General features: G+C 36.1%; 1 protein-coding gene across 6 annotated transcripts; it reads left to right on the forward strand.

Annotated features, from left to right (window-relative positions):
• The first annotated feature begins 2,795 nt into the window (after positions 1-2,795).
• On the forward strand, positions 2,796-24,604 carry LOC101252967 (protein CHROMATIN REMODELING 5). Of its 6 annotated transcripts, none has more exons than XM_019211372.3 (31): positions 2,796-3,312; positions 3,863-4,600; positions 4,905-4,957; positions 9,135-9,578; positions 10,071-10,295; positions 10,438-10,521; positions 11,077-11,136; positions 11,220-11,323; positions 11,562-11,613; positions 12,539-12,602; positions 12,863-12,956; positions 13,041-13,128; positions 13,211-13,345; positions 14,656-14,847; positions 14,957-15,024; positions 17,013-17,106; positions 17,211-17,335; positions 17,428-17,491; positions 18,019-18,231; positions 18,416-18,658; positions 18,763-18,873; positions 19,011-19,097; positions 19,265-19,447; positions 20,177-20,257; positions 20,349-20,579; positions 20,830-20,985; positions 21,069-21,246; positions 21,351-21,532; positions 22,973-23,326; positions 23,411-23,504; positions 23,703-24,604. In XM_019211372.3, the coding sequence occupies exons 2-31, from the start codon at positions 3,961-3,963 to the stop codon at positions 24,122-24,124; spliced, it is 5,121 nt and encodes a 1,706-aa protein (XP_019066917.1). In that variant the 5' UTR covers positions 2,796-3,312; positions 3,863-3,960; the 3' UTR covers positions 24,125-24,604. The 6 variants fall into 6 exon arrangements, with proteins under 6 accessions (XP_019066917.1, XP_004252878.1, XP_010314688.1 ...); XM_004252830.5 differs by having other exon boundaries at positions 2,800-3,312; positions 4,902-4,957; XM_010316386.4 differs by having other exon boundaries at positions 2,905-3,106; positions 4,902-4,957.
• The last annotated feature ends 38 nt before the right edge of the window (positions 24,605-24,642 follow it).

The following is a 24,642-nucleotide window of genomic DNA, read 5'->3' on the forward strand; positions in this document are numbered from 1 at the left end:
GCGAGGGATTGGGATATGAGTTCAAAATCAACACTAAAGTGGACAGATGTGCGAATGAGCCCAAAACAATTTGTTATCGATTCAGATGTTCATTTGAAACAAACTGTAATTCATATGTCCAAATAAAATTTACTGATAAATTTGAGAGGTTCATCAAATGTATTTCTTTTATTATCTATTATCTATTACAAAACTATAGTATAATGCCATAATTGGGAAAGTGAAGTTTGTTAAATGAGTGTCTCAAATTAGCCATTCATATCACATATATCTATCATTCTCTTTACTATTGACACACATAAAGAGGAAACAAAACAAAAACACCCTCAACCTTATGGTGCAAATAGTAATTATTTTTCCATTTGTTAGATAAAATATGCCATGTGAGTATTGTACTACATGGAGTAATGTTTGCAATCTTGATATGGCAAATGAGAAATTATTCAATTTGATAATTTTATTTTTTATTGTTTTGGTAGAAAAAAAAATGTTGTGAATATAACAAATTAACAAATATATAGAAAATTTATCTAATAATTGATTTTACAAAATATTGAAAAACGAATAGTTTTATTTGATATTATATTAGTAAAAGCAATATAATACAATATGACATATCATGTAACTACATATAATATAATTATTCAAACAAGTGGTTAATGGCGTTTTTATATACTATCTTATTAAATCTTTCTAGACTACGTAAGTATGTAAAAATATCTTATCAATGCGATGTAAAAGAAAAGCTTACGTAAATAATTAGTATCTTATAATATTTATATTATCAGACAATTACTTTTCACATGTGATACACATGCATTCAGTAAAAATAATAAAAATATGTATAGTCTAATCCGAGCACAAATGATAATAAAAAAGAGTTATTCCAGTACATGCTTAAATATTTGTTCTTTACATTGATTTTTAGAACTTAGCATATGATTTTTGTATTTAAGAATTAATATCAAAACATAGGTATACAACTATTCTATTACGTTTAAAAGGAAAATTGTATATAATAGCAAACTAATAACCTAAATTAAATGGAATAGCTAGGGTTTGATTTAATTGTGCTCCATAACAAACATTAGCTAAAATTTGCCAGCGTCTCTCTCCCAAAAATCTCGCTCGCCGCTTTATACACAGAAGTGTATAATTTTGTTTCTGTTTTGTATAAAGCGAGAGAAAATTGTATATACACATGCAAAAATGTATATCTTCGTGTTATACACTTAGTTATACAATTTACAAACATTTTACTTCAAATATTGCAGAGAAAAAGACCAACGAATTATACAATTGCAGTGAAGTACAATTTTCTCTAGCTTTATACAACAGAAGTGTATATATTGTGTTTCTGTTTTTGTATAAAGCGAGAAAAACATATATCTTTTTGCTATACACTTATAATTATGCAATATACATACTTTTTAATTCGATTCAACTGTATGCAAAATAAATTATACAATTGCAGCGAAATAGGCCAGCGAATTATACAATTTAGGCTAGCGAATTATACAATTGTATATGTATAGCAAATTATACAGTTTTATGTTTGCTATGCAGCGCAATTACGCAAAGTTTGCTATAGCATACAAATATGAATTTTTCGTTTGTTATATGTGAATGTTGCCCATGTTTAAATGCTTGAACAATGTCAATTTTTCCTTTCTATATTCAAAAAACAATAAAATACGCTTATTATGAAATAATGACATACATCATCCATCCAAATTCTTTTTTTTTTTGGGAAAATTATATATAATATCAAACTAATAACCTAAAATAAATAGAGTAGTTAGGGTTTGATTTAATTGTGCTCCATACCAAACGTTTTAAAAAAATTGTCAGGCGCCTCTCTTCCAAATATCTCGCTCGCCACTCTCCTCCAATCTTTCGCTTGCTTCTTCACTTTTTATACAAACACAAATGTATAAAAATTGTTTTTAATTGTATAAAGCAGAGAAAATTGTATAAATACATATATTTTTGTTCACCTCTCTTCCCTCTTCCAGATCTCGCTCGCCACTCTCTCAAATCTCGCTCGCCACTCTCGCCTTTCTCACTTATACAAAAAGAAGTGAAATGTATAAATTGCGTTTCTGTTTGTATAAAGCGTGAGAAAATTGTATATAACATGTAAGTACATATATTTTCGTCCTATACACGTATAATTATACAATAAAAATACTCCCCTGCCCAGTTTCTTTTGCCTTTCTCTCTTTCTCGTTTTATACAATTTTCAAATTGTATCTAATTTCTCTCTTTCTCGTTTTATACAATTCGATTCAATTGTATATTCCTTGTCTAGTCTCTTCTGTCTTTCTCTCTTTCTCATTTTATACAAATTCAAATTGTATATACTTGTTTTATACACTTCATTTTTACACAGTTCTCTGCCCAAATGTCTTTCTCTTTCTTGTTTTATACACTTCGTTTTATACAATTTGCTTCAACTGTATATGTATAGTGAATTATACATTTTATATTTATTATAGAGCGCAATTATGCAAACTTTGTTATAGCATACAAATTCTTAAAAGAGAGCGCAACCACAAGAATGGGCCCATATTTGATGTGAAATGCAAGCCATGGCCCATGGGTATGGAAAAAAACTTAGTAAAAAGCACTACCTCTCGAACGGGCTCTACTCAACGTAAATATGAGAGTCATATGTATGAAGAAAGCTTCGATCGGGAGCGTTATTGCCACGAATGAGGCCATACCCAATGCGAATTCGTAATCCATATGAATTGAAGATCCTTAGTAGGGCGCTACCCTCGAATTGGAGCCATATCTAACACAAACATGAATTAAGATTAATCAAACTCTTATGAAGATACAATATCCAATAAAAATTCTTTCGACTTTCTCTCTCGATATAATTTTTCTTTAATATATAGAAAATATAAATATTTATCTTACAATACAAATCAAAAATGAAAACAAAAAAATTAAAAAAGGGGAAAAAAGAGAATAAAAAAAAATTACTTGTCATATTTTTTCTCTTGAGAAATTATTTTTGCTTTTTCTCTCTATCTTTCTCTCTCTACAACACCCACATTCTCTCTCTAAAAAAACTGGAAATTCATCAAAAACCACACCGGTAAATCCGATTAACCTGCTTCATCTTCTTCATCATTTCGATTTTAATCCATTTTTATCCTTAACTTAGCCTCCAATAAGCAATAATCGCTTTAACAAATTCAAAAAAAAGTTTCAATTAACAAACGTCGTCGTATTATACACCTTCTGCTTTTTTTTTTGCGCCGCCGGAGGCGGGTTGTGGTTCTCCGGTGAAGTAAGTTTCCGGTGAGAGTCCGATTACTTTGTTTTTGCCTAAAGACGTTGAGTAGATTGTGTTTTTATTGGTTTGCGATGTACTGAGTTGTGTTTTTCTTAAAAATCAATTTATGCTATAAGCATCGGATTTTTTGTGGAGTGTTGGTTTGGTTGATGGATTGGAGAGGAATTAGGGTTTTGGGGTCGTAGATTTAGTTTTTATGGGTTGGTTTAGGGTTAGAAAGATGGTTGTTGTATTGATTTTGTTTGGTCTTCAGTGGGTAGTGACCGATCCATTGTTTTCAGTGTCGGACACTGTGTTCTGTGTTTTCATTGACTTGTGCGATTTTCTGGATCCTTTTTTTTGCTGAGTTTCAGCAATTGGGTATCTGAATTTGAAAATTCACAGAACATGGTTGGTGCATCATGCAGAGCAATTTCAAATTTTGTTGAAATAGTTTGTGCTGTTCATGAAATGAACTTTAGTTTGTTTTGAGTATATTCTGTTAGCAATGTTACTTCATTTTTGTTGAGAAATGCTCTGCTTATTGATTAATTTTGAATTTTCCTTGTGCTTCAGAGGGTTTTGGAGGGAAGAGAACTGGCATTAATACATTTGAAAGCAGTTACCTTTTTGGGAAGATAAGAGCAACAGAAATATTAATGTGAAGACACAGTATGGCTTTCTATAGGAATTATTCGAATGAAACCGTAACGCTGGATGACAAAAGCCAAGGGGAACAAAGTATGCAGGGAATACATCACGATGTAGGAAACGAGGAAGTGGAAGGTAGTCTGAGTGAAAATGATGATAATGGTCAGTTACAAGATGAGGTTGGTGTAGAAGTGGAAACAACTGCAGAGGATCAGGTGCCGCCTGGAAGAGGAGTTAATTTGTCTGGGAAATGGGGTTCTGGGTTTTGGAAGGATTGTCAACCGATGGGCCCCTCAGGTAGGTCTGGTTCTGGTGAAGAGTCGAAGAGTGGATCAGAGTATAAGAATGAGGAGGAATCTGATGAGGTATCTGATGGTAGGGAAGATCAGTTGGAGTCGGAAGATGAAGGAAGGCAGAAAGAAATGGGGAAGAGTCGAAGTGTTCCGGCTGATGAGATGTTATCTGATGAATATTATGAACAAGATGGTGATGATCAGAGTGACTCATTACATTACAGAGCTGCAAACCCTTCAAGCGGTTATAGCTCAAAGCTGCAGTCGAGGCCTGTTTCTGCCAGCAAGTATGCAAGTCGGAAGGCAAAAGCTTCAAAAGATCAGGAAGATAACGAGTATGCTGATTACGAGGATGACGACAGTGAGGATGGTAAATTCCTTTTGTTTATGAACATGTGTATGATGAATTTTCTAGATAGAACATGATGGGAATAGTCATTGTGATTTTCAATTGTTTCCTCTTCTGTGGTGGGACTTGCTGAGCACAAGGAAAAATAAAGGATTGTAGGAATATAAAGTAGGAGAATAACCACCCATTTATTAGATAGCTCTTATCAACCTCATCTATTTTCTTTGCTAGTCATCAAGAAGTGATTAGAATAAGTTTGTGACTGGATTCATTGTTGACTTCACCGTAACCTTTTCATTAACTTTTTTCCTCTTTCTTGCAGAAGATGATCCAGATGATCCTGACTATGGTAGCACAGGCCGTGGAAAGGGCATCAAGGTGTGGTTTTATGTGTAGTGTTGGTCATATACTATTTGGCTTGCTTGGCCTTGTTATTGCTTACTGCACTTCATGCTATGTGATGAATGTTTGTTGCCTTTTCTATTGTATACCTTTTAGAATGTCCACTTTTACAATATTTACAGTAGGAAATTTTGGTCCTTATAATTCACGCTATGTCGCCTATTTTGAAATATAATACTTGAAAATCCCTGTATATAGTATTATAGTCATAATAATGTTTGATATATTGATGGGATGAAGTTTAATGATAAAATGGCAACGAGTTATATATGGTCTAAATATTGACTCTAAAATGGAGATGGAGGTACTAATGATTTGAGAGGATTTTAGTTGAAAATTAAGCTACATGATAGGCAGCAAAAGCAATCATGTTTCTTTTGAACCGAAGGTCTTTCAGAAACAACCTCTCTACCCCACAAAGGTAGCGTAAGGTGTACGTACATCCTTTACTGTCTAGACCACACTTGTGAGATTACAGTGGGTATGTTGTTGTTGATAGACAACAAACTTTTGTACTAATAAGGTCCTTTGTCGGTTGCTGTGACAACAAGATTATTGCTGCTATGGTATGAAATATTAACAAATATGTAAGGATTAAGTAGCACCATGCAGAATGATTAGTTAGAGAGTTAGAGAAAAGCATTTTAATTCAGCTCACCTGATTCTGATGGTTGTTTTCCATGCTCTGTAGTTCCCTAGTTTGGTCTTTTCCTGTAAAACAACCTCTCTACTTCCCAAGGTAGGGTAATGTCTGCGTACACACTACCCTCCCAAGACCCCACTTGTGAGATTATACTGGGTATGTTGTTGGTCTTTTCATATGAAAATCTGCGGGAGTTAAGGTTTATGACTTTATTCCCTTGTTGAATCCGATGTTTATAGATATTAGAGCTTTCTTTGGAGATGTTAACTTGAGATTGGACTCAAATAAAAGAAATGCAACAATAGTAATCTATTAATGTCACCTAGAGGCACTACAAAAAGCTGGTTCTTATGATAGGTCGAGCTTGTATGTTATAGCAGATCTTTTTGACTCAAAAAGAGCAGAAAACAGTATCACATGTTTTATCTTGGTACTTTTTCCAATGATCATTTATGCTTGAATGACTTTAATTGTACTCGAGAAGAATAAGATCAGAATTGGTGGCTGTCTTAATGTTAAATTTGAATTTTTCTACTCTTTTTAAGCCAACATAGATATATAACCCTTAAAGCTGCACAAACTGTCAATTAAGCACCTTATCTAGCCTGTGAACAGTTAAACCCTCTGCTACAGTGTATTATGTGAATACCATGAGTGTCATGGCATGCTACCTAAATTTTGAGAGAATCATGTTTCCTAAACTAAATAGTTCTCTTTTCTCTCTCCCTTCCATGATTGACCCTTACCTCCTTTATGAAACACTCACAAACACCATCAAACTCCACTCACTGCCACGATTGTCCGACCCCTTTCAAAAGAGGAAAGGAAAAAAAATGAAGATCAATGTTGGAAATAAGAAATACTCTGGCTTGCTATTTCTCACCGGAAAATATGGAGATTCCAGCGAATTGTTTCTGGTGATCGTTCATCAATGGGATCTGCTATGCTATTTTTCTTCCCGACGTAACACATAAACATAAAATAGCTCCGTTATCTGACCCATCAATCACCATAAAAGAGATAATATATAACATCATGAAGGAACATGTAAAAGGTCTTTGGGTCAAGGACTTTATGGTCAAGGAAGGAAGCGAGAGACAGGGATAGAACAAAGAAGCCACATCTAATGATATTTGCAATGGAAAAATGCCTGCAGGAAGCAGAAGTTCTAATGAAGCAGGGAGGTTATTTTGAGGGCGGAGAAAAAGAGTGGGGAGGGGAAGTCTCTTTTCCTGATTTAGAAGGAGAAGATTAGGGGAGGAGAGGGGACGTGTTTTTCCATTTATATTTTAAATTACAAACTAAGTTTAAATTATTCTTTTAAAAAAGAATATATGTGTCATACACTGATTTGTCTATTTGACACATCATTTGTGATCCCATCTCATGCATTAGGTCTGTTTCGATTCAAATGTCCACTAGAACACATGTCAAATAGAAGTGGTTACTTGGTCATTGACAACCCTTAGATGTCTAACTGGCAATTCATGTCCAACTTTAATGGGTTATCAATGTATTTGGCTTTTTGTATATTAAAATTTGTGTCCGAGTCATCTAACGCACTTTGACTACTCCACCATGTACCTGCTACAGTCATTTCAACTTTAATGGGTTATCAATGTATTTGACTTTTTTTATATTAAGATTTGTGTCTGAGTCATCTAGAACACCTTGACTACTCCACCATGTACCTGCTACATCACACCAACACAAGTACAGGTGACTCCATCCACCAAGGTTTTTAGTCAGATGGAAACAAATCACCGAACAGTCTTTCGTCTCTACTAAGAGTTGAATGTGCGATCTCCCATAATTTTCATCCACTTCATTGATTACTAGACCGCAGCCTTGGGTGCTAAATTTTCTAGTTATTATTACTTTCATCTAGCACGATCACTGAATCCTGCAATCTTGTTATTTATATCTGGTGTAAGTTGGTTAGTATCATTTGAAAAGTCAAGATAGCGAGTTGACAGGTATTTTAGGTAAATTTGGTTTGATAGTAAATTTTGTTACTTGCTCTTGGAAAAGTACGGAAATCGTAAGTAGGACTTTCTTCCAATTCTTTGCAGAGTAGGGTTATATGTAACAGTTTATTGTCACTTATGTGGGCTGTATTGAAACCACCAATAATATTTTTAAAGAAATTTGATGCGACTTCTTTCTGTGGTCCTTTGTGGAGCTTTTCTTGCTTATTGTATGCTTTAGCCTCTATGTAACTTTTCATTCCTATTGATTTGTTTGCCACAATTAGATATTGCTCCCTATACTTGTCCCTTTTCAATAGGCCTCAGAGCAGATTTTATATTGATGCTTTCCACACCTCTTTTATGTTCCAAACACCACCCATAAATTGTTAAAATAAAAGCTTTTTTGGAGAAATGGGTCCCTATAGTTGTTCACTTGTTCTTAAAGTACTATAAAGTTATTTCCAGAAAGAACAATTTTAGAACATGCCATTTGCATCAGGTTGGACTTCCATGCTCGTCTTACATCAGTTTGTGGTTTCTAGGTTCTTTTATTTCGGAACCATCTTTTTTCACATCTAGGGAACTACTACCACTGATTAAACATGCTCTATCTTGATCTATGAAAGACCCTAGCTGTGTTCAATTTGTAGCTAATAAGGTTCATGCATAGTTTAGACCTATGGCGCGCAGTATACGCAAAAATAAATTTTGGAACAGGGTGGAAGTTGAATTATGAAGAAAAATAAAAACAGAAAGGAGAAAGTAGATATATGTTCTGCCATGTTACTCAAATTGTCCCATTCTTTAAATCCGAAGTTTGTCGAAACGATGGTGAATGGCTGGACTTGCTCCTTTTGTAAGCTCTACACACTGTTTGTGATCAGTAAAAGAGTTAGTACTATATTTTAAATGACATCTTGATTCTTGGGTGATATTTTGAGAAAAATTATAAGTATTTGGGTCTCCTTAGGTTATCAAGTAGGATGAATGGTTAATAATACTTGGATTGTACCCATAAAAAAAAGATCCTTGGATTGTATTTATAGAATTTTGGTTGGTAAACAAAAAAAGTACTTGAATACTTGCTAATCACTTCAATAAAATCTATACCTTTTGTTTGTTAAAATGAATTACCCAGTAACCACTTTCATTTAAGCAAACTCTTGACCAAGATATTCAAAAGCTTTTAGTTCTTTAGATTTTTGGTAAGTGTTGATTTTATTTATTAAAAGTACCTTAAGGATGTGCTGGAAATTTCAACAATTTTGGTTCTTTGTATGTGGTGAAATGAACTGTAGATTGGTATGTTTTGTTCTCTAAGCAACTGACTAAAAAAAGACTTAATGTTCTCTAAGCTCAGCTTGTACTGAAACAATCGTTTCTCCTTTTCATTTATTCAGTTTCTTGTCATTGCAGTGAGTTGAGATTCGAGTGATATCATGATTTTGTTCTTGTTTTTCTTTATTGGTAAATTTGCATAAAAAATTCTAAATATAATTGTATTTGTCAAGTGATCTTGATATTTGCTTTGCTGTTACAGGACAAGGATGATGACTGGGAGGGTGGAGAGTCTGATGAGGTCAACAGTGACGATGATGAGGTGGGCATCTCCGATGAAGATGAAGAATTTTACAGAAAATCCCAAGGCAAGCAAAAGAATAGGGGTGGGCATAGTGTAAAATCTACCAGAGTAGTTAGGTCTCTTGCTACATCTGCTCGACAGAAAAGGGGTAGAACATCATATGAAGAGGAAGAATCATCAGAACATGATTCTGAAAACGAGAGTGATGAGGATTTTGGAAATAAACCTAGAAGAGTTGCAAATCTCCGCCTTAAAAATAGTGGTAGATCTTCTGCTGCTAGTGTATCTGGCAGGAATAGTGAAATCCGAACTTCGAGTCGTCGGTCAGTTCGGAAGGTTTCATATGCAGAGAGTGAAGAAAGTGAAGAAATCGATGAGAGCAAGCAAAAGAAGGGCCAAAAGGTGTTATCATCGGTTCCATGCATACTACATTTTTCTGTGTGTCTGTCGTTTGAACTTTTTTTTTTGAGAAAGTTAACTGTTATTATTAACAAAGGAGTACATCAATAGTGTGCAACTCCGTAATTACATCAAAAGTATGCAGGGACAGCCCAAAACAAAATCAACCTCCGTTGTTTGAACTTGTTCTGGTGGATGTATTTTATAGCTTGAATCTTAATTTCTTTACCTTCTTACTGTAGTTTCTTTATGTGCCATTTATATCATTGACCGTTTTCACTGGAAAATGCATGAGCCATTTGCCCTTCATACCAATTGCATGTGCCAGGTGAAATTGCATTTTAAAAAACAAAAGTTCCTGATGAAATTGCTAGTGCTTTGTGAATATGGCTTTTGATATATTTGCTTATTATCTCACATCAGCAAGTCTTTTCATGTCCTTTCTATCTTTTCTAGCCCTGATTGATAGTGTGTAACAATTATTTCATGCAACAGGAAGAACTTGAAGAGGAAGATTGTGACTCAATTGAGAAAGTTTTATGGCATCAGCCAAAGGGCATGGCTGAAGAAGCTGCAATGAATAACAAGTCAGCTGATCCTATGTTGTTGAGTCATTTGTATGACTCTGAACCAGATTGGAATGAGATGGAGTTCTTGATAAAATGGAAAGGCCAGTCTCATTTGCATTGTCAATGGAAGTCATTTGTTGAGCTACAAAATGTATGCCTTTTCAAATCTGTATTCAAGTAACAAATTCATGTTGCTACACTTTCGTATGATAGACTTCATATTCTGTTACGATAGCTATATATTGAAGTGATTAATTTCAGTTTTATCTTTGATTTTTTCCATGCTTGAGCAGCTTAGTGGGTTTAAGAAGGTTTTGAATTACACTAAAAGGGTCATGGAGGATGTGAAGTATAGGAAGACTGTATCCCGCGAGGAGGTGAGAATTATGCACCATTTCTCAAGAATCTCTGAGATACATATTTCTTAGTCCAGTAGAAAGGACTTGACTTGCATGGGCTATTTTAGTTTCTCACGTGTGCTTGTGGTTGTTTAGTGGAAATATTTTAAAGACAATTTAGATAGATTCAAATTTGATTTGTTAATGACTTTTGCATGGTTCACGCCTTCACGGCTATTTAGCTGACATGAAATGAGAAGCTGACTTGTGAGAACATTTGAAATTTCTGATAGATGAGAAAGAGGAGTCACTCTACTCATGGAGCGATGGTTGTTCTGTTCCTTTCTTTTTTGGGTGGGGGACATTTTGCTTTTGCAGTTTTAAGTTTCAAAGTTTGTTGAAGGAGCTTCTTGCCGTTTAACTGTGTAGATGTTTCCTGTAAACCCCCCCCCCCCCCCCCCCCCACCCAAAAAAAATAAAAAATAATAATTTGGCTTGTGTCAAAGAGATAATTTTATAGTTAACTGCATGCTTTATTTTTCAAATTATTTACAGCCTCCTCTCTTATGGACCCTTTTTTCTGTTGTCCATTAGATCGAGGTAAATGACGTGAGCAAGGAAATGGACTTGGATATTATCAAACTGAACAGTCAGGTTTGTTGTTCTTAGAGATCTCTGTCACCTCATTGCACAGTTCACACAGCTCTTAACGCTCATTTTGGTTGATGCATACTTAGGTTGAGAGAGTTATTGCAGACAGAATCAGCAAAGATGGTTATGGTAATGTGGTGCCAGAATATTTAGTTAAATGGAAAGGGCTGTCTTATGCTGAAGCAACTTGGTATGCAGATTGTTTGTGCGCTTGTATCATTTTCTTTGTTCTTTTTATCCTGCCATTTTTTACATAGAAAATGTTTCTTGCGGTTTAATTGGAGAAGAATGGTTGATTAATTGTGTGTACTTGACTTTTCTCACCTCTGCCTGCCATGGATTGTTTGTTATTTGTTTTATCTGCTGACAAATAATATAAATTGCAATTGAAGCTTGAGTCTTAGCGGGTCTCCTTCATGTTATCTCAGGGAGAAGGATGTTGATATTGCTTTTGGTCAAGATGCCATCGATGAGTATAAGGTAGCAATTTGTTCGCATATGCTTTATGGATATTTGATATCCCTCTCGGATCCACCTCCTATGCTGTAGCATTACTGATTAACTCTTTCATTTCCTTAAGTAATGGTGTATATATAGATATAGTTTATGTATATGATCATGCATATTGAGTGTATAGTGTGAAAATAATTAGTGAATGTTTTTGGATAGTAATTGTTTCTGGAGAAGTGTTTGAGAAACTTGAGCACACAGTAATTGCTTGTTTCATTTATCTGATGAATGAAATCAGCGTGCCACCAATTTTATCTATAGAAGATATCACATAGGAAACATTGGTCTTCTCCTGATGCACAATACTTTTATATTCTGATAAGTGACCAGTAAGATTGTGTTTGTTGGAGTATCCCATATTGGTTAAGTGAATGGGCTGTTGTCTCCTACATATGAAGTCTTGGGAGATTCTTACTTCATGAGCTTACCATTTCTTTTCATTGCATCAGAGACATACCCGTTCTCGTTTTTTTATTTTCCATTGTTGGACCTCCATGCTATCTTGGGGGTGCACGAGAGCCGAGGGGATTTGTGTGTTAAAGCGTTCTACATATGTTGAAGTTGTAGTCTTTTTGGATCGGGCCCAAGGTTCATTTTCTTATCACAGTATTTGAATCAAACCCATCCCTGTTTGTAGTTACCCAGTGTTGGGTCCATGTCATATTTTCCAGCCCATGGATGTGTGAGGGGGAGTTATTGACTGTGCCCGAGGGAATGGGACCATTATTCCTTATGGTTATGGGCAATTCTCATCTCATAGCTGAGCTTTGGGGTTGAGTTTGGCGAAAGGTTTATTTTCTTTACGCTTTTAAGGTCAAGAAGGTTTGTTTACTAAATTACTTTTGAATCATTGAATCTTGCTTCTGAGAACGTATAATTGTTATGCAATTTGCAGGCTCGTGAGGCTGCCATTATGGTACAAGGGAAATCAGTGGATTTCCAGCGCAAAAAGAGCAGAGGTTTTACCTTCTTATCTTTCCAGCTAATCTCATCCTCTTATTCTGTTATTAACATCTGCCCCCTCCAATTTCAACTCGTCATTCCATACTTTTGCATCTCTTTCTGTGTTGTCTCTAGTCTCAGATAAACTCTTATAGGCAAATTAGATACATGCCTCACCCATCTCATCTGTCTTCTTTACAATATTGTTCATTGTCTTCCTTCTTGCTATCTGTTGAATGTTGATGTCATTTTCAATTTAAAACTGATACCTTATTAGGTAGTTTGAGGAAGCTTGAAGAGCAGCCTGAATGGTTAAAGGGTGGGAAACTTCGAGATTATCAGCTTGAAGGCTTAAATTTTCTGGTTAATAGGTAATGCAGTTGGCTCTGCATTATGGTTATATATGTTTTCTTCCCACGAGTTTTTGCTTTCTGATATGTCTTCTCACAGCACAGTTGGAGGAATGATACTAATGTTATATTAGCTGATGAAATGGGCCTCGGCAAAACTGTTCAGTCTGTTTCAATGCTCGGTTTTCTTCAGGTGAGGACTTCTCTTTGTTTTCTGCTCTTTGAAGTATTGCTATTTCAATTTTGGTAAACGGTATTATTTTTTGTCCCTGCAGAATGCTCAGCAAATTCATGGACCATTTCTTGTTGTTGTCCCATTATCAACTCTTGCCAATTGGGCAAAAGAATTTAGGAAATGGCTGCCTGATATGAACGTTATTGTCTATGTCGGAGCACGTGCAAGTCGTGAGGTAAGTCTGGATTATACAGTGTTCACTGTTCATGCTGTATTTTGTTTGATTTGGTAATTATCTAGTTACTCGGTTGTTAACTTTAATGACTAGGGAAATGCTATCTGTATTCTTTTTCCAGGAATGTTGTATGTTGATTCAAGCACAATTGTGTGTGATTTTACTACTAGTGTCTTCATTTTTATTTTATTCGTCTGTACATTCTTAATTTACTTGATATACTGTTGCATGTTAAGGTCTTTTATTTGTTGGGTGTGATGTTTATATAAATACGAAACAGTACTTATTCTTTTTCGGTTACTTCTCTGTACATTCTTTTTTCTTTGTAAGCAAACACTGGTTTTGGCACTTGAGCCCCCCGCCTAACCATTTGACAACACTGTGCATACTTTGACAACACTGTGCAGTGTGCTCATGAATATTGGGTGGTTTAGACCTGAATTTATTAAAAAATATGTTTCATAGTTTCAACTTACAGTTGAACTCCAACAATACCCGACTGACTGACTATACTGCTATTTATATTTCTCATTTAGAAAATTGACTCTCTTTGTACAAGATGCAGAAGTAGAAAGCTAAAACTATTGGGTCCAGTTCCACTCATTAATATTTAGTATATGTATTTTGAATATGGTCATTTGCTGATAGTATGACATATTTGATCACTATTGGTTTTGTTGCTGAATCGTAGTTGATACACATTGCATTATGAATTCTTGTTTGGTCAGTTCTAATCATGTTTCCCTTGGAATGCTGCTATGCTGTAAAAACAAGTTCATTGCTAGACCAGAATTCTTGTTGTTCTATGAAGTAAAATACAGAGTTTAGTTGAATGGGGAAGCAAGCAGGTAAGCCAACTAAATAGGCTTCAGATGTTACTTGAGGACTGCATTTCTAGTAAAAGATTTTTGAGGGAAGTGTTGGAATGCAGTCATTGAGTTGCTTTCCTTCAATCATCATATTAGGCTGGTGGTTGAGTATATATTGCATAAGCCTTATTAGTGTGAATTGCTCCATATCTCTCTCCAAAAGCTATTATTGGATATCTTGATTGTACTCATAAACAGGTAGTGCATTTGACTTTTTCTCATCTCTTTATATGCTGCAATGTGGGAGAATTTTACTGCTCTTGACTTCTTCTCAACTCTCTATCTGCTGCGATGTGGGATAATTCTCTTTCTTATTTGATTCTCCTGACTGTGCTTCTTATACTCAATTACTTCTTAATTAAGTTGAATTGATATGACTTTCTGTTGTTGCTTGTCTAGATCATTTTTACATGTTATTTTATTTGCCTGTGATCTCTGCAGGTCTGTCAACAATACGAATTCTACAATGATAATAAAGTTGGCAGGACTACCAAATTTGATGCACTGCTTACTACTTATGAGGTGCTATTGAAGGACAAGGCTGTGCTTTCAAAGATAAGGTGGAACTACCTTATGGTTGATGAAGCGCACAGGCTAAAGAACAGTGAGGCTTCTCTTTATACAACACTTTTGGTATGATGAATTCTCCTGCTGACTTTCTATCAAGGATGTATATGTCGCCGGCAGTTCTGAGCACTCATATATGTATTTGCTCTTTTTTGTGTTTATTTTGTATTTTTAGGAGTTCGACACGAAGAACAAGTTGCTTATTACTGGTACTCCATTGCAGAACAGCGTTGAAGAACTATGGTAGGAGCTTTCTCTTCTTTTATTGTATTTCTATATTTCATATTTACTTTTATGTCCTACTGATTAATTCATTGCGCGTGGAATATAACTTTGTTTATGAGTAGTATCTTCTAGTTTATCTGTTTGGAATGGTAATAAAAAGTCTTAAGCAGATAACAAAAGCTATAGGACATGTTTTTTGTAATTCTAGGCTTAAGTTGGACCGTGCCTAATTCCATGATAACTTTTGCATGGCTGGAATCAAGAGGGGCTTAGGAAGAAATCTCTGAAACTTGGAACACCATACCTCAGGTCATTTGGTGGGCTATCTGGCTCGAAACAAACTATATAATCTTAGAAGGCAAAAAGAGTAACATGCACAGCCTTAAACAGAGATGTCTTTCTTTGGTAGCTTTTTGGTGCAATCTAGCTATTGTACTAGATGTATATGGAATGTTAAGACACAATAGAGGTATTCCACAACCTGTAATTATGCCTATTGCACTGGCTTAATGCACAAATTTATTAAAGCTGTAATGACTTATTAAAAAGAAGTTACAAATGTTAAGTAATGTCCGTCTTTTCTTGCGAGTGAGATAATTTCTCGAGGTTCTTTATCTTGCAAGAGTGTATTTGCCTCTGAAAAGGATAACATTTGATCACTACCCATTAAATAAAAAAGGATCACAGTTGGTCATCTGTATCTTTATGAATGTCTTATACTGTTGCTTTTTGATTGTTATTATTTGATCAGTTTGCAATAAGCAGAAAGCAAAGAGGTAGAAGGAATGTGCCTAGCTAACAGAAGAATGTAGGATCATCATGTGACTTGGGAAGTATGGTCTGGAAGAGACCAGGTTGAGATCTGAGTTTCTGTATTACCTAGATTGTTTCAGGAACTATGCATCTAATACTTATTGACCCAGCAGAACTTAGATACTCTTCCTTGAACTGATCATGACTTGCTGTCTACCACCTATTGACACTAGCATTTAGATATTGTTCTTCATTTTTTAAAAGGTAACTAACATCCTCCTGGGCAAGTGGTGCACAGCTCAAAACTCGGTGGATAGTGGCCCTCTACCCTTCTCGACTTAAATACCAGGCTTTTGTATGCAGCAGGGTTGAATACTTGAATCCATAACATGTATCTGGCCCACACATCATGGGCCATGCTCTTACCACTATACCAATCACAATTATTCATCTTTTAAGCATAGTACATCGTTGAATTCAGGGCGTTGACTAAAAATTTCACTTCCCTGGCAATGAAAAAAGAGAGAAGAGAATGCAGGCCATGTAACTTCCTAGTAATGATTATGGTGTTGCCTCTATGCAATGGATGTGTTTGACATCATAAATGGAATTGCTCATCAAAGTTTCTCAAGTTCCATTCTCGAAGAATGTCAATTTTTTCTGCTTCAGTATCTCCAAGTTCATTCTCTTAAATTCTTTAGTGTCTAGCTGTCTCACTAGCTGCAGGGTGTATTTGTATGCTCATTCTATTAATTAAGACACTCTTTATGAGCATTTTTGAGGCAAAACCTTTTGTTTCTGACTTCTTGTTTTAAAATTGAATTGTATTCTCCTTCTGTCATGACTAGCTACTCAATCTCTTCTTTTTTCGCTTATCCAGTAGTCTCCATCCAGACCCTTTCCTTTTCTTTTGATATAATACTGCATGTAATCTTTTATATTTTGTTGGCTTGGTTTAAAATTGATTACTTAATTGTACTATACTTCTACCAAGAATAACATCCAAACTAGTCTCTTTTTGTTTATTTCGGTATAGAACTGCATTCAATTCTTTTCCTGTATATCTGAGAACATCTTATTTTTACTTGTTCATTTTGGCCTTTGCATACTGGTCAAAATAGAATCTCCATTCTTTGCCTCAAAAAGAAGAAAGAAAAAAAGAAAGAAGCGATTCCCATAATTTTATAAAAGCTTTTGTGAGGTCATATATGTTTTAGTTGGTTAATATGTCTATTTTTTCATGACCTTGGCAGGGCCTTACTCCACTTTCTTGATCCTGATAAGTTCAAGAGCAAGGATGATTTTGTTCAGAATTATAAGAATCTTAGTTCATTTAATGAAATGGAGGTATCTTTAGAAATGTTATTATCCTGGTCGTTTTTGTCTTTTCTCTCTGCATGGTGAGCTTTGCAGGATGTTCTTTTTTCTGAGGGACTTATATTGTATTGTAGCTTGCGAATCTTCACAAGGAATTGAGGCCTCACATTCTCAGGAGGGTCATAAAAGATGTGGAGAAGTCACTTCCTCCAAAGATTGAACGAATACTTAGGGTTGAGATGTCACCACTACAGAAACAGTATTGCCCATTGACTTAATGTATATTTACCTTTAAATTGTTAGCAGCTCGTAGTTCTCTTAATTCGATCATTTTCCATGTTTATTTGGTAGGTATTACAAATGGATCTTGGAAAGGAATTTTCAAGACTTGAATAAAGGTGTTCGTGGGAATCAGGTTGTTAGAGGACCCTTAATCTTCTATTCCTTCATCTGGATACCATCACTTCCCTTGCTGTATTTTCTTAATATTTCTTTGAAGATTGTGTCTACTTAGTTTGCCTCATTTAAGATGAGTGCAGTTTTACTTGCATAATGTGTAAATAAGTGGAAAGCTTTTATTTTCGGGTAGTGGCTGATGTGGTGTCCGAACTTCAAATCAGTTTTGTTCCTTTTGTAAGTTGAAATGAATAATAGCATTACTATGTAGACTTAATTTAATCTTCCTAAACTGGAGATCTTGATTTTTGATTTGAATGAGCGGCACTATGGGATTTCTCCACAAACATGAATATTCATGACCAAGTACGGCAGAAGTAGGAAAAGAAGTAATGTGATCTCCATTGCGTTCTACTTATACGGTCCAATAGTATCTTTTGTGACCTATGCATACTAAAATGATTGTCTACGGGACAGATTATTTTCTTGATAGCACATCAAGAACTACTCCTTATTTTGCTTATGTTGGCCTTGTGAACTTTGTAGGTTTCACTTTTAAATATTGTGGTGGAGTTGAAGAAATGTTGCAATCACCCCTTTTTATTTGAAAGTGCGGACCATGGTTATGGTGGGGATGCAAATTATTTTGGCAGCTCAAAATTGGAAAGAATTATACTAAGCAGTGGTAAGCTTGTTATACTTGACAAGCTGCTGGACAGATTGCATGAAACAAAGCATCGAGTGTTGATATTTTCTCAGGTTCGTAACTCCTTTTCCCTACGAGAGATGGTTTAAAATATATATAGAGAGCATTTATGTTACTACTCTTAGTTGTAGGAACTGTTATAGAAGGCATGTTTTGAGGCTCACCCTTAGTCATGATGATGTTCACCTGTGCTTTCAACTAGCTGAGTATGTTCTGTCAATCATCTTCTGAATGCAGATGGTGAGGATGCTGGACATACTGGCCGAATATTTGTCTATCAAAGGATTCCAATATCAGCGGCTTGATGGTAGTACAAAGTCTGAGTTGCGCCAGCAGGCTATGGACCACTTCAATGCACCTGGTAGTGAAGATTTCTGTTTTCTTCTGTCGACCCGAGCTGGTGGATTGGGTATAAATCTTGCAACAGCAGACACTGTTATCATATTTGATTCTGATTGGAATCCCCAAAATGACTTGCAGGTTAGGATACGTGTGTTGTGTAATTCAAAAGATGGATTTTGTGAAAAAATTGCCTTGTTTAACATGCTGCTTTATGCTGTATCATCTTTGTTTGTCCTAATAAGGCAATGAGTAGAGCTCATAGGATAGGACAACAAGAAGTTGTCAACATCTACAGATTTGTTACAAGTAAAAGTGTGGAGGAAGATATCTTGGAACGTGCTAAGAAGAAGATGGTAAGACAAGATATGGATGCTTTGAATGTTCGAATTCCATTGTTTTTAATGTGACATGATACGTTGTTGAGAAATCAAGTGTGACAGTTTCTTATATTGGAGGCATGATGGTTTTATCGGTCATGTTTTACTTGCAGGTTCTTGATCATTTGGTGATTCAGAAACTGAATGCAGAGGGTAAATTAGAGAAGAAAGAAACCAAGAAAGGAAGTCTCTTTGATAAGGTATGGTATCGTACTGGTAGAGTCACAAATATCTGATAGATTTCGTTTTAAAAGTTTTTTTTCCTGATATATACTGAAAACACGATGAAGATAAAGTTATATACTGTTAGAACATATTTGATCTTGTAGATAATCTATATATTACTGTTTACCTGCTGTGATTGTAGAATGAGCTCTCTGCCATCTTGAGGTTTGGGGCTGAGGAACTATTTAAGGAAGAAAAAAATGACGAAGAAAGCAAGAAAAGGCTTCTCAGTATGGATATTGATGAAATTCTTGAACGGGCTGAAAAGGTTGAAGAGAAAGGAGCTGAGGCAGAGGAAGGAAAGGAGTTGCTGAGTGCTTTTAAGGCAAGTTGCAATTTCCATTTTTGCAGATATTTTTGCTGTTCTTTTTTTCTTTTGAAACTGTTGAAGTTGTGTTCGTCAACATTGAGGACATGCTGGAGAACCTTCAAAATATTGTGGATCAAATCATACCCCAAAATAGTAATTACAAAGATCTACCAACTGATCAGCTTCCTCTAGACATTTCTCTTTACACCAAAAATAGAAGGCTATAATATAATTTCATATGATTTTCTGAATGGAAGGAAAACTATCTTCAAAACATCTATATTTTATTTCTATCCGTACTGTCTACAATATATAATGTGGAACTAAATTTTGCTACTTCTTTCGACTCTTGCTTCCCCCTCTCCTGATCCAGCAGCTCAAGAGACCTGCTGTATGCTCTGGCATTCTCCATTTGGTTTCTGTGAGACTGAGAAATAGTGCCCAAATCTGTGTCATTACTTTTTAGTATAAGAAGAAATGGCTGGTTTGTTTCCACAGCCTCTTTACAAGGGAAACATGTGGATACTATCTGAAATTCTCTCCTTCTACTGTTCTTTTTTTCTGATTCCCCTCGTTTGATTTCTCTAACTTAGTGGCACATCTTTTTCATTTGATTTTCCCTTCTGTGTGTCCTCATTAAGTTTTATTTCTCTCAGATTGGAGGTCAGGCATGCTTGAGACTTCATCCCCCCCCCCCCCTCTTGGTTCCCTGTATAACCGTGCTCTGCAATTTATCCTATGCAGGTTGCCAATTTCTGTGGTGCTGAAGATGATGCAACTTTTTGGAGTCGATGGATAAAGCCAGAAGCAACTGCACACGCTGAAGTATTTAATACTACTTTACTAGGGATATATGTGTTTCTCTAATGTTTCCTATACCGATGAATTTTTTATTTTATGATATTTTCTTTGATAGGACGCTTTGGCTCCTCGAGCTGCTCGAAATAAAAAGAGTTATGCAGAAGCTAGCCCGCTGGTGGTTACTAATAAAAGAAAGAAGGGTGGTGATGCTCAGGAAAGGTTCCCAAAGCGTCGCAAGGGAGATTTTAGCTGCACACTTCCGGCAATTGATGGTGCTTCCGCTCAAGTGAGAGGATGGTCTTTTGGGAACTTGTCAAAAAGAGACGCCACACGTTTTTCTCGTGAGGTAGGGCTAGTTAATTATGTACATGAGTTTATTTTGGCTCTTGTTCTACTTATAAAATGCATTTGTTGGAATAAACAGTTCCTTTGTTGCTTCAGTTGTGTGATTCTATTTTCTTTCCATCCATATGTATTTTATTCGTGGTAACATCTTGTCTTTTTCTTTTCGTCAAAAAAACGTCTTGTCTTTGACCAAATTATTTGAATGTGTTGATATCAAAATCATTAATCTGTTAATTTCTCTCTAATTTTAGGTCAAGAAGTTTGGGAATGATAGCCAAATTGACTTAATATCATCAGAGGTTGGTGGGGCAGTTGAAGCTGCACCAACTGAAGCTCAAGTTGAGCTTTTTGACTCATTGATTGATGGCTGTAGAGAAGCAGTTAAAGGTGAAGTTGTTGATCCAAAGGTTTGTACATTGGTTCATAATGTATTTTTAAAGATTGGGGGATGACACACTTGGGCTGACATTTTGTGCGTTTTCACCTTCAGGGACCTCTTTTAGATTTTTTTGGTGTTCCTGTGAAGGCTGATGAACTATTGGCCCGTGTTGAGGAACTTCAACTCCTAGCAAAGCGCATTTCTCGATATGCAGATCCTGTCTCACAGTTCCGTGCTTTGGCTTATCTAAAGCCTGCAACTTGGTCTAAAGGTTGTGGCTGGAACCAGAGTAAGTTGAAGCCCTTTTTTATTGTTTGACTCTTGTTCTTCCCATTTTCCTTCCCCTTTCATCTTGGAAAATTCTGTGGTTGCCTTAACTCCTCCATTTGGTAGAGGATGACGCCAGACTGCTTCTTGGAATTCATTATCACGGATTTGGCAACTGGGAAAAGATACGATTAGATGAAAAACTTGGCCTCATGAAGAAGATTGCTCCAGTGGAATTACAACATCATGAGACTTTCTTGCCAAGAGCTCCACAATTGAAGGAGAGAGCTTCTCAACTTCTGCAAATGGTATAGAATACTCACTCCCGAGTCTCTACATTCACTAAAATTGCTTGTTAATTCCATATTTCCATTATTATGTCATCATTTTCACTTCAATTGCTGTCGAGATTGTGTAGTTTGCTAGTGAGACGGATCAGACAAAAAATATATTTTGCTACCGAGAATCAGCACTTTATTTTTTTTAAAAAATTTAAAAGGTGAGTTATTTATGGTGTGAACCAGCAAAGCTGGAGAAGGCTATAAAAAATTACTTTGCAGAGAACAGTAAGAACCAAGAAAATCTATCTTGGAAGAAGGATCTAAAACATAATCTTTGGCCATGTTACACATAAAAATATGCAAAAGAGCACATATTTTACTCGAGATTAATAGCCTACTTGGATTGGCTTATTTTAGGTGCTTTTAAGCAGTTTGTAGTGTTTGGGTAAAATTAAAAGAAATGCTTATAAGCGTTTGTTTTCAAGTCAAAATAATAAAAATTAGCCAAAAGTCATATGTTAGAATTTCTAACTTATGGCTTTTGACTTATAAGCCATAAGTCAAAAGCCATTTCAAACTGACTCTTAAGTCTTTCTACCTGATAATTCAAAATCCATTTCAAACAGACTCTTCAGAATTTCTACCTGAAAAGTGGAAAGGCAGGAGGATCTGCATGGTTCATGTTCATTGTGCAGTGTTTCCAAGTCCTCCACATTAGCTTTATTGGGCCATTCAAAGTTTAAAGTTTGGTTTGCATACTAAAATTCAAATTCAAAAAAAATGTTTGGCTTACATACGTTCTTTACCTCCCCATTATTACCCTTTTTTTTTTTTGATAATTGAGAAAATTTCCCAAGAGTTAGTGGTGCACAGTTTGAAAGTCGGTAGATAGCCGGCCTGTTCCTCTGCCTTCCCTTAAATACTAATATTCTGTATGCGGCAGAATATAATTTCGTGACACGCACATAAACCATACCTGACACTTTGCGCTCTTATCACTCGGACCAAAGCCGTCGGTTCACCTCCTCTAGTTGTACTAAACAACACAAAGGCGAAGGATGAATTCTTTTCTTGGTCACAAAGAGATTGACCCGCCCCATTTACACTTTCTCTTCTCTTGCCCTCAAGAAAGAAAATAGCGATGCCATATTAGTATGTTCTGATCTCATTGCATGGGGAGTCATTGACATAAATAGTGAACTCCATCTGCTTCTTCACAATGGTCAACTGTGCTTCCTTCTGACTTTTGATACCTGCTTTACCAGCAACTAGCAAGTGCAGTGATACAGTTGCCTCTTCTTGAAATTCCTTTGTGTTTGTGGTTGTACTTTTTTCCTCTATAGTTGCAGATGTTCTTCCAGCTGTAGGAAGTGGAAGTTCACTAATCTGTTTATGTTGTGTGTGGATTCTAAGAACTTAAACTTTTCAGTTACTTGTATACCTTACCCACATTAGTCTTGCTACCAGGAAGTTGCAGCTGTTGGTGGGAAGAACACTAGTTTAAAAGTGGGTCGTAAAACTTCCAACAAGCAGAAGGAAAGCCTTCCCAGCACAACAGCATCTCTTGGAAAGGGTAAACAAAGTAAATTAAGCTCATCTGGAAATGCTAAAATGGGTAGAGGCAGAGCTGCAAAAGGTCAAAAAAAGGTTGAGCCGTTGATAAAAGAGGAAGGTGAAATGTCAGATAATGAAGAAGTTTATGAGCAGTTTAAAGAGGTGAAATGGATGGAATGGTGTGAAGATGTGATGGTGTATGAGGAAAAGACGCTTAAGCGTCTTCAAAGATTGCAGACTACTAGTGCTGATCTCCCCAAGGACAAGGTTAATATTCTAAATTCAGTTCTCTCTCTCCCTCTCTATTTCTATCTCTCTTTTCAATGAGTCTGAATTTTTTTACGGCACCAGGTGTTGGCCAAAATACGGAACTACTTGCAGCTTCTTGGTCGCAGGATTGATCAAATAGTTTTTGAATATGAGAACGAATCACATAAGCAAGAAAGTAAGCCTCTTGTCTTATAATCATTTGGCTTAAGCTAATAGTTTATAACTTACTGCTCCTTCTCGAGCCCCTCTCTACCCGAAGTGGAGGGTGTGGGTGCATGAGTCCTTTTCTCTTAGTTATAGCTATGCTTTCTCTCTTAATTTCTCTCCTCCTTAATGCATTAGTTAACAGGGCTCATTTAAAATTTGGCTACAGGGATGACAGTCCGTTTATGGAATTATGTCTCAACATTTTCAAATTTGTCTGGCGAGAAGCTTCGTCAGATTTATTCTAAACTTAAGCAGGAGCAACATGTAGAAGGACGGGTAGGACCGTCGCAGTTTAATGGTTCTGCACCTGCGCATCCAACGCCAGGTTTTGTACCTCGAGGTTTTGATGCAGCCAAATTTGAAGCATGGAAACGAAGGAAAAGAGCTGAAGCTGATGTTCATTCGCAAGTTCAGCCCCAACATCAAAGAGCTTTGACTAATGGTACACGCCTTCCTGAACCCAACTTGTCATCAGGGATTCTTGGCGCAGCTCCTTTAGATAGCAAACAGTCAGGTAGTGGTAGGCCTTACAGAACACATCAATCTGGCCTGCCTCAGAGACCAGGTTTCTCGTCCGGTCCCAGATAGCTTCTTCTACTGGACATTAACTGCCATGGTGCCCCTGCAGGAAAGCCATTCAATTTTGTCTCAGTGGCTTTTGCTGCTTCGATCTATATTCTTTACCTGGAATTGCGCTGGTCTATGGGAATACAAATTTTTGCTCATTCCTTGACCACATACCTGCTATTTTGAAGCCAACTGTAAACCAAAGGACTGCATCATTTAGAAGCCAGAAAGAGTGAACTTGGAGGCGCCTTTCCTAGATCCAGGAGATGAAGATTTTGTTCTATTGGAATTTCTAGGGCACACAGATTTCTTCCCCTTACAGATAAAATCCCAGTCTTTTTTTTTTGGCTGTTTTGAAGTATATAATGGATAGTGAAAGAGCATATTTCTTTAGGTTATATGTGACAGTTTGTCACAGTCTGTATGTATTATGCTTTTTGCGAAGTGTACATTATCAAATTTTGCTTATTCAATAACTCAACAACATTATTCTTTACTCCACTTGACTACTTCTCTTCTCCATTGATTAGTTTTCTTGC

Source organism: Solanum lycopersicum, chromosome 12, assembly GCF_036512215.1.
Source record: "Solanum lycopersicum chromosome 12, SLM_r2.1".
Classification (NCBI taxonomy): Eukaryota; Viridiplantae; Streptophyta; class Magnoliopsida; order Solanales; family Solanaceae; genus Solanum; species Solanum lycopersicum.

Coding starts and splice junctions, on each gene's coding strand:
- LOC101252967 (XM_004252830.5), top strand. CDS start 3,961: ATGGCTTTCTATAGGAATTATTCGAATGAAACCGTAACGCTGGATGAC. Junction 10,522..11,076: donor AGACTGTATCCCGCGAGGAG/GTGAGAATTATG, acceptor GTTGTCCATTAG/ATCGAGGTAAATGACGTGAG. Junction 11,137..11,219: donor TTATCAAACTGAACAGTCAG/GTTTGTTGTTCT, acceptor ATGCATACTTAG/GTTGAGAGAGTTATTGCAGA.